This window comes from Rhincodon typus, chromosome 21, assembly GCF_021869965.1.
Source record: "Rhincodon typus isolate 14 chromosome 21, sRhiTyp1.1, whole genome shotgun sequence".
In the NCBI taxonomy this organism is placed as follows: domain Eukaryota; kingdom Metazoa; phylum Chordata; class Chondrichthyes; order Orectolobiformes; family Rhincodontidae; genus Rhincodon; species Rhincodon typus.
Genome location: NC_063352.1, coordinates 29,466,248 through 29,483,468, shown reverse-complemented (window position 1 = coordinate 29,483,468; position 17,221 = coordinate 29,466,248). Strand labels below are relative to the sequence as shown.

At 43.5% G+C, this 17,221-nt stretch overlaps 1 protein-coding gene across 2 annotated transcripts in view; it reads right to left on the bottom strand.

Annotated features, from left to right (window-relative positions):
- The window catches only part of llgl1 (LLGL scribble cell polarity complex component 1), a 105,103-nt gene extending 88,454 nt beyond the window's left edge, over positions 1-16,649 (bottom strand). Inside the window, exons 1-2 of one of the 2 annotated variants that reach the window (XM_048609305.1) lie at positions 16,367-16,649; positions 12,830-12,927 (exon numbers count right to left, since the gene is read on the bottom strand). In XM_048609305.1, the coding sequence (XP_048465262.1) occupies positions 12,830-12,927; positions 16,367-16,447 (179 nt within the window). In that variant the 5' untranslated portion in view covers positions 16,448-16,649. The remainder of the gene's footprint in view (positions 1-12,829; positions 12,928-16,366) is intronic. The other variant, XM_048609304.1, reaches the window with a different exon arrangement.
- Positions 16,650-17,221: the final 572 nt, after the last annotated feature.

Sequence of the window (17,221 nt, the reverse complement as noted above, 5' to 3'; positions counted from 1 at the left end):
GATGCTGCTTGGCCTGCTGTGTTCATCCAGCCTTGCACCTTGTTGTCTCGGATTCTCCAGCATCTGCAGTTCCTACTATCTCTGATACGAATATATTGCTATTTATTTGTTCAATTTCTCTAGCTTCCTTATCCTCCTCCATGGTAAATACTGACGCAAAATACACATTTAGTATCTCTCGTTTCCTATGTGTCCACAGATGGTCTTGATGATCTTTAAGGGGCCCTATTCTCTCCCAAGTTAACTCTTCTCCTCTTAATGCATTTGTAGACTCTTTGGGTTCTCCTTAAACGTATTTGCCAAGGCTATCTCATGTCCCCTTTTTGCCCTCCTGATTTCCCTTGAGTGTACTCCTTCTACCCTTGTACTGAGGAATTCACTTGATCCCAGCCAAGAATACCTGCCACATGCCTTTTTCTTGACCAGTACTTCAATTTGTCTGTTCATCCAGCATTCCCTACACGTACCAGCCTTGTCCTTCACAAGGAGAATAGACTGCCTCTGTACTCTAGTTATCATTTTTGAAGGCCTCACACTTTCCAACCACCCCTTTACCTGCAAATAGCCTCTCCCAATCAGCTTTTGAAAGTTCTTACCTAATACCATCAAACCAGGTCATGCCCAACAAATCAGGTTAAATTTTGAGGAAGTGACCAAGCAGGAAACTCAGGAAGAGAGGGACATTGGGGAGAATGCACACAAATCCCTTAAGGTAGCTGGGCAGCTTAATTAGGGTAGCTAAGAAAGCATACAGGACACTTGTCTTTAACAGTTGAAGCATAGATTATAAGAGCAGGGAAGTTATTTTGCAGCTGTACAGAACTTTGGTTATGCCATAGCTAGAGTACTGTGTACAGTTCTGGTCACTGCATGATGGGAAGGATGAGGTTGCACCAGAAGGGGTGCAGAGGAGATTCACCAGGATGTTGCCTGTGAAGGAACAAATTAGCTATGAAGAGAGAGGATGGATAAGCTGAGCTTTTTTTCTTTAGAACAGAGAAGACAGAGGGTTGAGGGTGAACCCGTTGAGGTGTATAATAGGAGGAGGAGCATGGGCAAAGTGAACAGCTACTTTCTATGCCCCTTTGTTGAAGAATCAAAAAGATGAGAGCATAATTTTAAGGTTAAATGCAGGAGATTTAGAAGCAAGTTGGGGGACAACCTCAAACCTTCAAAAAGTACTTGGATGTGCACTTGAAGTGTCTTAACATTCAAGGCAATGGGCCATGTGTTGGCAAGTGGGATTTGTATAGATTTAGTGTAGTTTTGGTGATACAGACAGTGGGCTGAAGGACCCTTTCTGTACTGTATATTCTATGATTTAGTGAAAAGCAGAAGGTTAATGCATCAGGTCATTGACGCTGCAGTTCTGATCAAAAAGGTAAACAACCTGAATGGTTAACATTTCTCCCTCTACAGATGAGAGCTTCCTAGTATTTCCAGGTTTTTCTATTTTTATTTCAGATTTGTAGCACCTGCAGAGCTTTGCCACTTAAGCTTGAGTTCTGTTGGTAAGATGCTAGAGGGGAAAATAAACAGCATCATTCAATGAACATACCACCAGAGAAAAACAATGCTAGACACAAGTTCCCTCCATCAACCTTGATTGTTCACTGTTATGCACCAAGTAATCCACTACCTACTGCAATGACCCTGTAGTACAAATACATTATAAAGTTAAACATATTAAAAAAGAGGAGAGATTTTATGCCAACTGTACTGCTTGGGCTATTAACAAGACCACATCCAGAGTACTGCATACAATTTTGGTCTTCTAATCTGAGGAAGTCATTGCATTAACGGCAATTGATAGAAGGTTCACTTTTTTAAAAATCATTTTTGTGGGATTATAGGCATCGTTAGCTGGCCGGCAGTAATTCCCCATGGTAGACAAGCAGGAGGCTAGAAGAGCACAGCAGGCCAGGCAGCATCTGGAGGAAAGGAGCAGTCAATGTTTCATCAGTCCTGAAGAAGGGTAATACCTGAAACATTGACTGCTCCTTTCCTCCAGATGCTGCCAGGCCTGCTGTGTTCTTCCAACCTCCTGTCTGTCTACCTTGGATTCGAACACTACAGTTTTTTTGTCTCCAAAATATTCCCCATCCCTGGTTGCCCTCAAAGGTGGAGGTGGCAAGCTGCCATCTTGAATAGCTGTAGTTCACCCGATGTGGTTGAACCACAATGCCATTGGAGAGAGAACTCAAGGGCAGTGACCTAGCAACAGTGAAGGAATGGTGCTATCTTTTCAAGTCGGGATGGTGAGTAGCTTGGAGGGCAACTTGCAGGTGGTGGTATTCCCACATAGCTGCTATTCTTGCCCTTCTGGATGGAAGTAATCATGGGTTTGGAAGGTGCTGTCTGAGGATCTTTGGTGAATTTCTGCAGTGCATCTTGTATACAGTATACACTGCTGCTGCCGAGGGTCAGTGATGGAAGGAGCAGATGCAGTGCCAATCAAGTGGCTTGAATGATTTTAGACCCCTGCTCCCAACTCAATGTCCCTACAAATCAGGCAACTCAGCAGATTAAAAGCTTCCATCAGCAGGGAGATCAGAAAGAGCCTATAAGATGATTGGCAATTAATCCAATATGCAATTCAAGAAAAACCTCAAACTCAGTGGAGAAAGGACTGAAGATGCAGCAATGGCTCAGTGATTAGCATTGCTGCCTTACTGTGTCAAGGACCCAGGTTTGATTCCAGCCTTATCTGACTATGGAGTTTGCATGTTGCCCAGGTCTGCACTGGTTTCCTACAAGTGCTCTAGTTTCTTCCCACAATCCAAAAGAGGTAGAGGGTAGATGGGTTGGCCATTCTAACTTGCTCTATAGAGTCCAGGGTTGTGCAGACTAGGTGGGGTAGATATGTAGCTATGGCAAATGTGGGGTTATGGGAATATATTGGGGGGGGGGGGGGGGGAAAGAGAGAGAGGTGGTGGTCTGGGATGGTCAGAAGGTTGGTGAGACTTGACAAGCTACATGGCCTCTATCTACACTGTAGGGATTCTATGTTTCTAAGGTAATCTTGCTTCTTTAAGGAGACGTTGAGGTGACTTGCATAGTTGCACTAAGGGGGAAATAAGCACAGGGGAGATGGGAATAGAGGACTGCATTGATAGACAAGATTGTATGCAACATCTATAAACACAGCTAGGTTTGAGAAGACTATAACAGATAACAACAGAGCTTATCACTAAGAAAATTAGTTGGTCATAGCCAACAGGTACACTACTTATTTAAATCCATTGATTTGCCCCACTTAGTCATTTTTATAATAACATGTCTATCAAGCACAGTCCACACCTGATGTAGTTACTGCCATCTGTGAATTCCATCATCCAACTTCCCAGACACCAAATATTTCCCAGTTCAATGGCAGCAAAAGCACGGAAAGATGCTATGCTGGTCAGCACACCAAAGGAAACAGAATTCTTTACTGGTAAGCAACATTCTAATGAGCAACTTACATCCTTTTACTGAAACTACATAATTATTGTTCTTTACTACAATTGTGATGCTCTCGAGAGCTTGCTGCAGTATTTTTTGTATTTGCTTGATGACACTTATCCTTACAGGCCAACCCCAAAAAAAGCATCTTCTGTCCCTAGGTTCCCAAATGCAGAACCTCTCCTACACCTCTCAGATGTAGAAAATCCTTCTATTATCCAATTTACTTTACCTTCCTCATTTCCTGCATGTTAACTTTATGATTTATATACAAATCCATCTGAATAGAATTCATTGGCTTATGACTGAAAATATTTTTACAAAGCAAGTAGTTCATTCTTTCCACTTTATTTAAAAAAAAAAATCACCATTCTTGCTCATACATTAATCCAGATTATTTGTGTTTGCAGCCTCTGTATCCTCCTCACAGCTTACTTTCTCAGCAAACTGGGACAATTCCACTCTAGCCACTCATCTAAAACAATACAGATTGGGAGTCAGGGATCTCAGCCCAGATCTTTGCAGCACCAGTTACATCTTGACAACTGAAAGTGACCCATTTGTTCCTGTCTATTAACCAATCCTCAATCCATGCTCTCTTACCCCCCCTAATCTTAAACTATCACCTTATGCAACAACCTACTATGCTGCACTCTCTCAAATACCTCCTTAAAGTCCCTATATATGCTTCAGCCTCTGCTTCTCACATGGGATAATATTTGCTCCTTTCCAATCTATGAGGATTGTTCAACAGGAAGTCAATGACAAGCTGGAAGTGGCTGGATGATGCTGCTCAATGATCGACTGGATTGAAGTATCCTGACAACTCAGGAAATTGACTGTACAACAACATATTACAAAGACAAAAAGGAATAACATCAAATTATGGAACAGTCTAGAACTCAAACTTCAGTCACTTTAGGATGATAAAGTACAATTCCACAAATAGCAAAAACAGCAACAATTCCAATTGGGAACTGAGCTGAGAAATGGCATGTAACACTTGCACCATTCAAATGCCAGCTAATGACCACCTCCACTAAGAAACAACCCAACCATTATCCCTTGAAATTCAGTGATATTACTATGATTTCATCATCCACTTTCAACATCCTAGGGGTTACCGTTGACCAGAAACAGGCCTGCATTTGCCATACAAATATACAGTGGCTACAAGTACTGCAGCAAATCTCTCAAATCTGGACTGCAAGGCAGAAGTCAGGAGTGTGATGGAATACTCTCCATTGGCCTGGATGGCAGCAGCTCCAACAAAGAAGCTTGACACCATTCAGGACAAAGCAGCCCATTTGATTGTGGATGTGGTGCCAAGCATCTACCCCCTTCACCACCGATGCCCTGTAACAGTTTACCATCTGCAAGATGCACTGCAGAAATTCAAAGATCATTTAACAGCACCTTCCAAACCTATGGCCACCTCCATCTAAAGAGGAGAAGGCAGCAACTACATCGGAACACCATCACCTGCAAGTTCCCCTCCAAGCCACTCACCATCCTGACTTAGAAATGTTGCCGGGTCAAATCCTGGAATTCCCTCCTGAAGGGCATTGAGAGTCAATCTACAGCACATTAACTGCAGCAGTTCAAGGAGGCAGTTCACCATCACCTTCACAATAGCATCTAGTGACAGGCAACAAATGCTAGCCCAGTCAGCCAGTGACACCCACATCCCACGTGATTACCAAAACAAAGAGGCCTGGACAACAGATATGAAGCATCAAATCAATAAGTAGCTACGGTGAACAGCTGCAACAGGCAATATTATCTTTAGGCCACGTTACTTGATTTTAATTGGAAGAGGGGACATAATTTAACTTTGTAGTTTCTGTGCTGCACAAGAATCCATTGTTCATACAGTATCAGTGTGCCTCTGCTACCAAACTCCAAAGCATCAGTACAGACAGTTTGCTCATACCCATATGCCTCACCAACAAGCCTAAAACACTTACTGTGCAAGTTGGTTAAACTCAGCTAGTCCCAATAAGCCCTCTGCAGCATATGGTCAAAAACACCATTCTCAGTCAGATTTCTTATAAGAAACCATGGAGACTGCTTCAAAAGGTGCCTTTTTGTAAAATGGTTCTGCTGAGAGGTCTCTTTCACATTTGCTTTTTACTAAAAAGGCAAAGCTATTCTTCTGGGATAGTAGGAACTGCAGATGCTGGAGAATCTGAGATAACAAGGTGCAGAGCTGGATGAACACAGCAGGCCAAGCAGCATCATAGGAGCAGTAAAGCTGACGTTTCGGGCCTAGACCCTTCTTCAGAAATGGGGGAGGGGAAGGGGGTTCTGAAATAAATAGGGAGGGGGGGAGGCGGATAGAAGATGGACAGAGGAGAAGATCGATGGAGAGGAGACAGAGATGGAGCTAGTAGAGGCGGGTGTAGGTGGGGAGGTAGGGAGGCGACAGGTCAGTCTGGGGAGGACGGACAGGTCAAGGGGGTGGGATGAGGTTAGTAGGTAGGAGATGGGGGTGGGGCTTGAGGTGGGAGGTAAGCAGGGACGAGCTGGTCTGGTTTTGGGATGCGGTAGGGGGAGGGGAGATTTTGAAGCTTGTGAAATCCACATTGATACCATTGGGCTGCAGGGCTCCCAAGCAGAATATGAGTTGCTGTTCCTGCAACCTTCAGGTGGCATCGTTGTGGCACTGCAGGAGGCCCAGGATGGACATGTCGTCTGAGGAATGGGAGGGAGAGTTGTTTAGTGCGAACCGAGCGTAGGTGTTCTGCAAAGCGGTCCCCAAGCCTCCGCTTGGTTTCGCCCATGCAGAGGAGGCCACAATGGGAACAGCGGATGCAGTATACCACATTAGCAGATGTGCAGGTGAACTTCTGCTTGATGTGGAAAGTCTTCTTGGGGCCTGGGTTGGGGGTGAGGGGGGAGGTGTAGGGGCAGGTGTAGCACTTCCTGCGGTTGCAGGGAAAAGCCGGGTGTGGTGGGGCTGGAGGGGAGTGTGAAGCGGACAAGGGAGTCATGGAGAGAGTGATCCCTCCGGAAAGCAGATAAGGGTGGGGAGGGAAAAATGTCTTTGGTGGTGGGGTTGGATTGCAGATGGCGGAAGTGTTGGAGGATGATGCGTTGGATCCAGAGGTTGGTGAGGTGGTATGTGAGGACGAGGGGGATTCTTTTTTGGTTATTATTGCGGGGAGGGGGCGTGAGGGAGGAGTTGCGGGAAATGCAGGAGACACGGTCAAGGGCGTTCTCGACCACTGGGGTGGAACGTTGCAGTCCTTGAAAAACAAGGACATCTGAGATGTACGGGAGTGGAATGCCTCATCCTGGAAGCAGATGCGGCGGAGGCAAAGGAATTGAGAATAGGGGATGGCATTTTTGCAGGAAGGTGGGTGGGAGGAGGTGTATTCTAGGTAGCTGTGGGAGTCGGTGGGCTTGAAGTGGATATTGGTTTCTAGGTGGTTGCCAGATATTCTTCTACTGATTTAACCAATTAGAGCAATATGCTCCACTCCAAATTTCCTCAGTAGCACAAATTCATGAGTTAGTCCACTTTGCACCTTATTTAGAAATTTAAGGCTAAAAATACCTGCTATACCAAAAGGCACAAATGCTGAAAGAATCTGACTTGTGTTTATCATCCAAAGACAGACTGAAAACGAGTTTAAAAACAAGGACAACGTCAAACCTGCAATGCAATGCTATGAACTGACATCCTCCTCCTTACATTCAACTGAACCAAAAGTGAATCTGCTCACCATTAACAGTCCCACTCTGTCCCAAATCCTAGAAAGAACACCGAGGAACTCTTCCAGCTTGGGGGGGCGGGGGATGGAAGAAGAAAGAAAAAGTTGCTTTTTGAACCATACTCTGGAACGGTCCAAACTATGGCATTCCCTCCAGTATATACAAAAAGGCAGCAGCATCTGCCTCTGCATATTCATGCTGTCACCACAGCACTGCAACATGCAAATAAAAACTGCGTTAATTTGTATTCAGGGACTGAAATGTCCAGAGGCATTGGTTAGGCATTTCTTTGCACTGCGTTCATCTGTTTAAGTCACCTTTCCACATGTTAATTTCAATCAGTTTAACAAGAATGAAGAGAATGCAATTGGCTCAATGCAAACCCACTCTGGATAGATTTGGAGAATTCTATTTTAGAACAGAACACTTTGTTCAGAATATTAAACAAGATAACAAAACTGCAGTTCATTGTAGAAGACTGCTGTCCAGGGAGATAACTAAAACACATCAGCATCAGAAAAAATGTCAAAGGTCAAGAATGTGGACTCCTCCAACTGAACTATGGGAAGAGGAGAGCTTTTTCTTCAGACCTAAACTCGGTTCCTGGACACCAACTTCATCCGTCAACTGTCTGACCCTGAACCAGACCATTTGCAATTGGTGTCATATTTGATCAAACCAGTTTCCAAACATATGGATGCCTTCATTTCCACTTTGGTATTACCCAAGTTCTCCCCACTTCCAGTTCATCTCTAGCTGAAAACAATTTTCCATATCATTACTGTTAAACATGACTATTGCAATGCATTCCTGAGCAACCTCCCAGGCTTTCAAATTTCGGTCAGCCAAAAGTCTTCTGCCCATGACAACTTGGACCAAGCCCAGTTCATCCATCATCCAGCAAGCTTGCTGAGTTACTTTAGCTCCCAAGAGCACATGCGACAATTGTAACATTCTTAATTCTCTCATTCTCAATTCTCAAATCCCTTGTATTCAGTCATTCTTCTATTTCACACTCCTTGAACTTCAGTCTCTTGCGCATCTAATATTTAGGAATTATCCCACCACTAGAAGCCACACCTGCAGGTGCCTTGGACCCAAGCTCTGGGATTCTTTCCCAAAATCTCTACACCTCTATCCTACTTGCTCATCATTTAAGACACTTAAAACAAAAACTCTATAGGGCAAGCATTTAGTCATCCATCCCGATTCAGCATTGCAGCATGTCCAGGGCTTAGGATCTAATTTAAGCCTATCAAGCTTTGGATAATGCTTCGACAACACTGAAGTTAGAACACAGGCCTCACAATCAGGCTTCTAGTGGCTGTGCCTGAAGCATCATGCTTCAGCACTCAACAACATTTATCACTTTCAACCACTCACCCACTAAAGTTATAAGCATGTCCATGAGATCAAATGGACAAGAGACATGACAATTGTGTTCTGGCACCTGCTTTGACTAGTCCTGGAAACAAAAATCAGGTCACTTACAAATGAAAAGCTGATGAAGTCCTACAACTGGCAAGGTAATTATCACACGAAGGCGGTCTAACTCCCTAAGAAAACGTTTACATAAAAGAACATGCACTTTGCTGAATATTAATCCTGCTAACAGTAGAAGTCGAGCTCCGAGTGAATTCGGTTAACCACTTATTGAATAACAAAAGTCTCAGTATCTTGTAAGTCTTGAAGTCTTGCAACCTACAGGAAAGCAAAGGAAAAGCAAAAGTGGCTACATGTATATAGAAACCACACTTCTACTTACAAACAATATAGAAAATTCCAACCAGGGTACCCAACAGAAGGTGCAATAATGAGACCTGGTTGGCAATCTAGATGAAAATCCACCTCAGATATTTGGGGGCAAGAATGCACGAGAGGATATAAAGAGTGAGCCAGAGGAAGAAATACACATTGATCATGTACATGTGACCTGTGAAATACAGCATAAAGGCAGGTAAGAATCAGCAGTATAATTATACAGCATGGAACCAGAGCTGTCAGTCCTACTCGTCTGCAATGATCGGATATCCTAAACTGGTCTGGTCTCATCTCCCAGCATTTGGCCCAGATCCCTTTCCTTAAACTTATGAACTGTACCTCTTATTCATATCCAAATCATTTATCTAGATGATAAAAAGCAGTGGACCCAGCACCAAACCTTGTGGCACATGAAACAGAATTGATGGAAATTAAGTGCAGTCAAAACTCAACAGGTCTGGGAGCATCTGTGGAGGGAAAAGTCAAGTAACGTTTTGTATCCAGTGACCGACTTCAAAACCTTAATTCATTGGACTCAAAACATCATTTTTTTCCCCCTCTGCAGATGCTGTTTGACCAACTGAGTTTCTTCAGCACTGTTTTTGTTTCAAGTTTCCAGGATCTACAGTTCTTTGATTTTAGAATAAAATGAAACACTGCTAAATTTCCATTAGCTCCCTGTGGATTGTCCCTGGTCTTTAGGGAAGAGACTTTTCCCCTCAAACTTCACTTATGTTACCAGAGGACACTTTCCTGTTGATCAGAGTACTATTTCTTAATACTGTAGTCATGGAAAGTATAGTGATTGTAATGGGGTTAGACAGGTAGACTTCAGAATACAAGTTTCCTGATTGGACCAGATTAACGGCCCTAATCAGGGAGGCCTGACTGCGATATCAACAGGAGCGACAGAGGTTCTGTTCACTCAGTTGGTCCAGAGGAAGCCGTATCAGTGTCAAGAACTCTCCGTGTAAATAAAGTGAGCCTTGGTGGTGGGATACTGGCTGTGTGGAGTTATTTCAGAAATTAGTGCAAAGTATCTGAGGCTGGGGGGTGGGGGGGTGGTGGGTGGTGGGACTGGGTTCCAAGAAACCAAGTGTCACAAAACAAAAAAGCTAACAAATCAATATCACCAAGGTCAGAAACAGGCAAAAGATTGAAGGCCATGACAAAACAGAAAGACTGCAAACTTGTTAAAAAGGCTGCTTAGTACATCCTTTGTCCAACAAGACAGAGCCAGTGTGTTGCACTGAACTTCTGAGTCATACCCTAATGCGATGCAATACAATACTCAGACACAAGCTTCCTATTAACAATGGGACTCCTCTTTGGACAGCTCATTGATCAGTAATGCCATTCCTAAACTATCCAAAGCCAAGTAATTTTCCCCTCAGGCATTCTGCATTTAAAAGCTCTTCAGTCAGGGAAGAGCTGATCTAACCAGAGCAACGGGTGCTAGAATTAAATGTCACTTCCATTTTGCAACTGAGGCACTATTAAGCTCTCCCAAGCTCAGGGTAAACAAACCGAGTGGTTTGTTCAGCAACATCAGAAAGCATCAAGTGTCAACCATATTGCTGGTGAGGTTAAATTGCACGTGTGTCAAACTGAGGGAAGATTGGAGGCTTCCTTCCCAAAATAAAGGACATGCGGAATGGTAATCTAGAGGTTTCATGGCCACCACTACTGATTTCATTGAAGATATTTGAAGTTAACTGATTTTTAAACTTCTGCCATGGCAGTTGTTGTTTAACTCCTGCAACAAAACCACTATGTTGCCACACCAGTTATGTTAGGATAAATCTTGCACATTATGAATATATAATGGCAGTTAGAATTTGGAGAAATCAGGTTGACAAGCATGTAACTGTCATGGTATCAAAGTTACCAGATGGACAAACAGGATCCAAGCTACATTCTTATTGCGGGGAGACCAACATTAATTCAGACAGTCTTGAATCCATATTCTAAAATTTTGAAAACCAATAACTTTTACATTTCACAATCCATGAATCAACTTCAATCAACTACATCTGTATAACGTAGTAAAAGGACTTCCAAATTATATGGGGTAGAAGTAGACAAACATTCATCACATTTGTGCAACCTCCCATCATAGTCTCGAGCCTTTGTTATTCAAAGCTAAGCTTCCTAGTAAATCTCAGATCAGTTTCTGGGAGACTTATCTAATTGTTCCTGCTGCACACTCAGACATATCTCTCATTTATTTGATCAAGTTAATGCGAAGCTTTTGGGCTTCATGTTATTTATTATCCAGGTGATGCGTTAATTGTAAACAATTAACGCAGTCTTACCAATCAACAAAGAGTGGATGCTGGAAGGTTCATCTTCTTTGGATGTCATGCATGACACAACTAAGGTTACTGTGCTTGCTGCTCTGAAAACTGCATGTTTCACGGTCCATTTAAAATACATAGTAATGCTGACAATAGGACTTCAGCAGTGCAGTGATGAGAGAGAAATGCCAATACATCTCCTTGAACATTACAACTCAACTGGTCTTCCTCTTAGATTGCTTGAGGAGAGTATTCTGATCTGCAGCCAGGTTGTACTCGAAGGGACATTTGTCAAAACTGACATGCTGATGTGGATTTTGCATACGTGCTGCAGTTTTGCACTTTCAGAGTACAAATCTTCTCCTTCAATGGTTTATCAATAGTTAAAAATAAGCCAATAATGAAATTAAACAAAAATTATTGGAGGAAATAAATTCAAGTTGTCTCCGACATCTGCAATAGTTTTAATTTACTTAACAGGATGTTTACGATTTGATTGCATCGTCAACACTTTAAAAGCAAAATCAGTGACCACATTAAATCACAATACTCTGAGAACAGGCATAGCACATGCAGCAAACTCTACTATTAGCACCCAGAAACATTTCTATCCATTCAATTCACCAGCAAGCCGGATTGTCCCAGATAACATTAATATTTGCAATTCATCTCCCATGTTAAACACGGCTGGCATTCTTCTCTCTATCCTTACTGTGATTTGGTTAGTTACTATGGCAATGACTGACCGAAGTGTTGCTGGCCACATGTTCAAGATTCTCTCCAGGTCACATTTACTACCAGCAGCCATCAGAGAGTGCACACTACCTCTTGTTTCCATGGGAAATGGAAAGTAAAGAACTGCCTTAAGCCAAGGGCTGAATCCCATCTGTAAGCAATCATCTCCCCAGTCACCAAGTGCTTTCAAAATCACAACATTCTGGCACATCCAGAATAACCTTCGCCTGATTTAAGTTTGCACTAATAACAGTGCACATTGAAAAAAGAAAGCAGTGATCAAATCCCACAGGAAGCTGTATTAGCTAGTCATGTCATCATCTAATAACTGGGATAACTGAACTTAAAACTCATCCATCCCACTCCTAATCTGCCCTTTAACAATATTTTGGAGAAGGCAGAAACATACTTTAAAGGCATCCAACAAAACTTTTAACTGCTGCAAGTTACTGACCACAATGAGCAAAGAGCCTGACTACACAATAGGGGCTCTCAAATGCAATGACACAAGAGCAAAGTACTAAAGTGTCTTTTCAAAAAACCTGGTTACCAAATTCCAATACCATCTCGGGAAAGCACTAACTTTCCTGTGTTTTAATCTTTAGTAAATCTAATGAAATGGCAACAAAAATACTTTAAAGTTAAGTCCAAATTCTAAATTCTGTCACTCCCACAAGAAAAAGCCTGTTGACACGTAACAAGTCAGATCACCACACATGCTTCCCAGTCGGTGAAGTGGTTACCCTGGCCGATAAAGCTCACTGCATTTCTAATCAACAAATATCTGCTGCTTCATGAAGCTTTTCAACAAGTGTTAAAGCTTACCTTCATGCTGATCAACATCAAAAGTAATTTTTGATTTTAAAAAAGGATACATTTTCACAGCTCCTGATTTGGTCGCAATGGCCATGAGCCGCAACTTTGGATCATGGGCTAAGGAGCTTGGCTGATTTGGAAATCCGTGTTCCACTGTCTACAAGGAAGGAAAAGTGTATTTATGATTTGTTCAATATTACAGAGATGTCTTACAATAATTTGTATAGCAACTGCATACTTCATGTTATGATACAAGCTAGAAATTAAGCACCCTAAGGTGCTTCAGAGGAGCATTAAACAAGTTTTGCTACTGAATCATTGAGGAAACATTAGGACAGATAACTTAAAAACATTGCTTGAATGGCAAGTGGGAAGAACTACCTTAAAGAAAAAGAGGTGTTGAATATTGGAAGTTGAAAGCTTAGGACTCCATCATCTGGAGTCACAGATAATGGAACAATTACCATGAGGGACGTGCAAGGGGCCAGAAGCTGGGAAATACAGAGATCGAAAAGTCAATGATCTTTAATATTTATTTTAACGGTAAAAATGTCAATGTATTGTGCTCACTTGTAAGCTGTCTTCTTTCAACAAGGAAAAGGTTAAACATGTTTAAACAATACTGTTTGCTCGCGGGGGAGCATTTCATTCTGTGGTTGTAAAGCATTTTTAAGATGGTTAGTTTGTGATGAAGGACAACGTCAACGCATTTGCCTTCTTCATCTCAGCCTTTTACAAGGCCTCCAAAGTTTGTTTTGCTCTTTTCAAACTATTTAGGTCTTTAAAGCCCAAATCTTACAATGTTGTATCATTTTTCATACAATTTATTTCTTTGATTTCTGACCTTAATCTATCGCACCCTGAACTAGCTGTCTGAACCCATCACCATGGCTTAACAGCTAAACAGGCCAACTGAGAATCACTGTCACAGCTCCTGCATGAAAAGTAGCCAATTTTTCAAAACACAGGGGTGAGCAAACACATCTTGCAAAGTATTGTGATTTCCTTAGATGTTAGGACCGTAACTTCCTCCTCCAGTGAAGAACAATGACCTCAACCGCATCTTGTGTTACCCACAGTCCTGCCCTCACATCCTAATGGCTCCAACAAAAATAAGACAGAATCCCCTTATCCTCTCAGCACCCCATCAACCTCCACATCCGGCATATCATTCTCCACCACTTCTGCCACCTACAATCTGACCCCACGACCAAAGAGATATTTCCCTCCCCACCCCATCTGCCTTTCATAGGGACTGCTCTCCCCACGGCTCTCATCCACTTCATACTCCCCACTAATGCCAACACACAGCCTGCACCTTTCTCTGCATCTGCAGGAAGTGTTACACCTGCCTCTACACGTACCCCTTCACCTCCATTCAAGGGCCTGAACAAACCTTTCTTATGCGACAGGGGCTCACCTGCACATGTCAACTTGGTCTACTGTATCCGCTGCTCCCAATGTGGCCTCCTCTACATCAGTGAGGCCAAGCGGAGACTTGGAGACTGTTTCATAGAGCATCCGCTTTCTGCACTCAACAAACGACATCACATTCTAGTTGCCAACTGTTAACACCCACTCCCACTCCCTGGGCAACACAACCATCCTGGGCCTCCTCCAGTGCCACAATGACTAACACCCTGAAACTGGAGGACAACACTTCATATTCCACCTCAGGAACCTACAGCCCGATGACCTAAATATGTAATTTACCAGTTTTAAAATCTCCCCACCCATGACCTCATCCCCACCTCCTTGACGTGACACAACCTGTCCATCTTATTTCCCACCTATCTGACCCAACCATTCCACTGACCAATCCCCACCACTCCCTACCTGCATTCACTTATCACCATCCCACATACCTTCACCAGCCCCACCTCTCCTATTTATTTTCCAGTTTCCTTCCCCCTATTTCTGAAGAAGGGTCCTGACCAGAAATGTGAACTTTCCTGCTCCTCTGATGCTGCCTGGCCTGCTGTGTTCCTCCAGCTCCACACTTATCTGACTCCAGCATCTACAATTCTTGCTATCTCATCTTGCAAAGTATGTCTGCTGTGAGGACAACATATACAAGAATGATTTGGAAGTGGGATCGTGAGAAGACAGTGCAACAGCACATAAAATGCTGTCTAAACTGTGCTAAAACCTTCTGTACACAAACACCAAGTGCAACCCTACACAACTTTTACACACATCTGGACTTTGCAGCACTGCACACTGTCGTCAAGATGGCACCCCTTCTGGAATGTGCCTTTGCATAGAAGGTCTGGACAGCAATGCAGTGTTATAGTTGAGGTTGCTCCTGAGCAGCACAGTGATGAAGTGTTTTCTGCTCTACGGGCTGTACCCTGGAATGCTCACAGATAAACCTCTGCACCTGGAAGACCAGCAACACAGTGAAAGATATTTGTTGGTTTGCCCAAAATGATTTTCCAGTGCAAAGAGGTGCCCTCAACCAAATGTTGCACAAACTGGCTTTTTTCAAAGGTCCAGGGCTACATGACAAATGTGCACTAAAGTTTGGGGCATCCAATGCCCATGCAGTGAGGAAATGCCACTGTTTTGGAAAGTAGAGAGTTTCTGGTCACATTTAGCAAGTGCTCCAATTCTGAACTTTGTTAGAGGCACCCAAGCATTCAATGCTCAAATGAAAACTGACTTTATTATTTTATTTACTAAACAGTTCAAGTTGGACATTACCGAAGTGTACTAATATAGATATTTATTACATAAAGTACCGCCACAAAACAAATTAAGCATGTAGCAATCAAGCTTGTCAAGCAATGTGAAGGTCAATAAATCACTGCCACTCTAAAACCACTTCTCAGGACACATGATCCCTTTGCAGTTCTCTCCTTTCCTTTACGCAAGGAGCCTTACCAGGCATCTCACAATAACCAAAATTAATAACCGGACTTTTAAAAAAGGAAGCACTGAAGTTAAAGCCAAGGTTGAGTTGAAATACCTGTAAGGCAAAATTAATCAGAAGATGGGTGCAGAGGAACATGAGCCACTCTTTCAGGGCTGCTAGCAAGAATTAGTTGCATTGGCACCGTGTGGGCATCAGAGACCAGGCCAGCATTTACTGGCCATAGCTAATGGCCTTTGAAAAAGTAGTAATGATGAACTGTCTTCAGAATTACAAGCAGGTGGCTTGGTAGACCATTTCTGGAACAAGTTAACAGTGTACCTACACCTGTACATGACAATTGATAGCAGGCTCCTCCCCTAAAGTGAGCAACATCAGTTTGTTACAACAATTACTCGCTTTATGGCTATCATTGCCAGCACTAGCATCATTTAAGAGAATTTAAATTCCCCGGCTGTCATGCTGAGATTTGAACAAATCTTTCGGTCACTAGTTCAGACCTCTGGATTACCGGCTCTGTAACCTAAAGGCTAAAATATAGTTTCACCTCCCCGTTACCCACACCCCCTCCCAGCCCCTCCTCTACACTCCTTCCCCCTCTGACCTTCCCTCCTTCCTCCCTACCCACCCCCCTTTCTCCTACTGCCCCCACCCTCCACTATACCCTTTCCCCTACCGCCCTTATCCTCCCCACCCCCCAGACCCTTAGCCTCCCCTCACCCACCTTATTGAAGGCGAAAAGCTCCAGTTTTAGTTTCTCCCGCTGCGGGTCGTTGCCCGGCCGGCGGAACCGAAACTTCATCATGATCCCAGGGATTGTATCTCAGTGGCGGGGTCCCCCCCCACTCCTCTCCCCGGTTTCGGTGGGCTGGCTCTGGTTGATAAGATTCCCAGATTCTCCCTCCTCCGCCTCACTTTTTTTTAGGGGCGCACGGCCGCCTCTGATCCTTTTGTGGCGGCTCCGATCCGTTAGCCCCGCCCCTGCATATGCGGGCCGTCTATTGGCTCCTCCCACTGGATTGGCATCAGAGACCCCGCATCGAGACCAATTAATGAGCAAAAGCCCCTTTCCCATGTGACCCTGGAACCACCAATCCACCTCCTGGTCCGTCCGTTGATGCTGCATCCTGGGAAATGTAGTTTATACGAAAACAAACTTATTCAGCCCGACCTGATACAGTAACAGGAGTTGCTGGAAAAGCTCAGCAGGTCTGCAAGCATCTGTGAAGAAAAAAATCAGAGTCAACGTTTCGGGTCCGGTGACCCTTCCTCAGAACGTGATGGTATGGATGCTGCAGAGGAGCTTGCTTCCAACCTTTATCATTTCGTAGCATTCTCCTATTACTTTCGTCCTCATGCACTTCTCTAGCTTCTCCTTCACTTCATTCGAGCTATTGACCTTGAACAGAGACCCGCAGAATCTTGATTTCACTTTCTGGTTAAATTTCCTCTAAGATTCATGACTGTCATTGTTATGGCACCTGGAAACATCCTGGTTACATCTGCCCTGTCGACTGCTTTCATATTCTTACAGAGACTCAGTTTGTTTTGTTTTGGATAGGCATAACTCTCAAGTTCT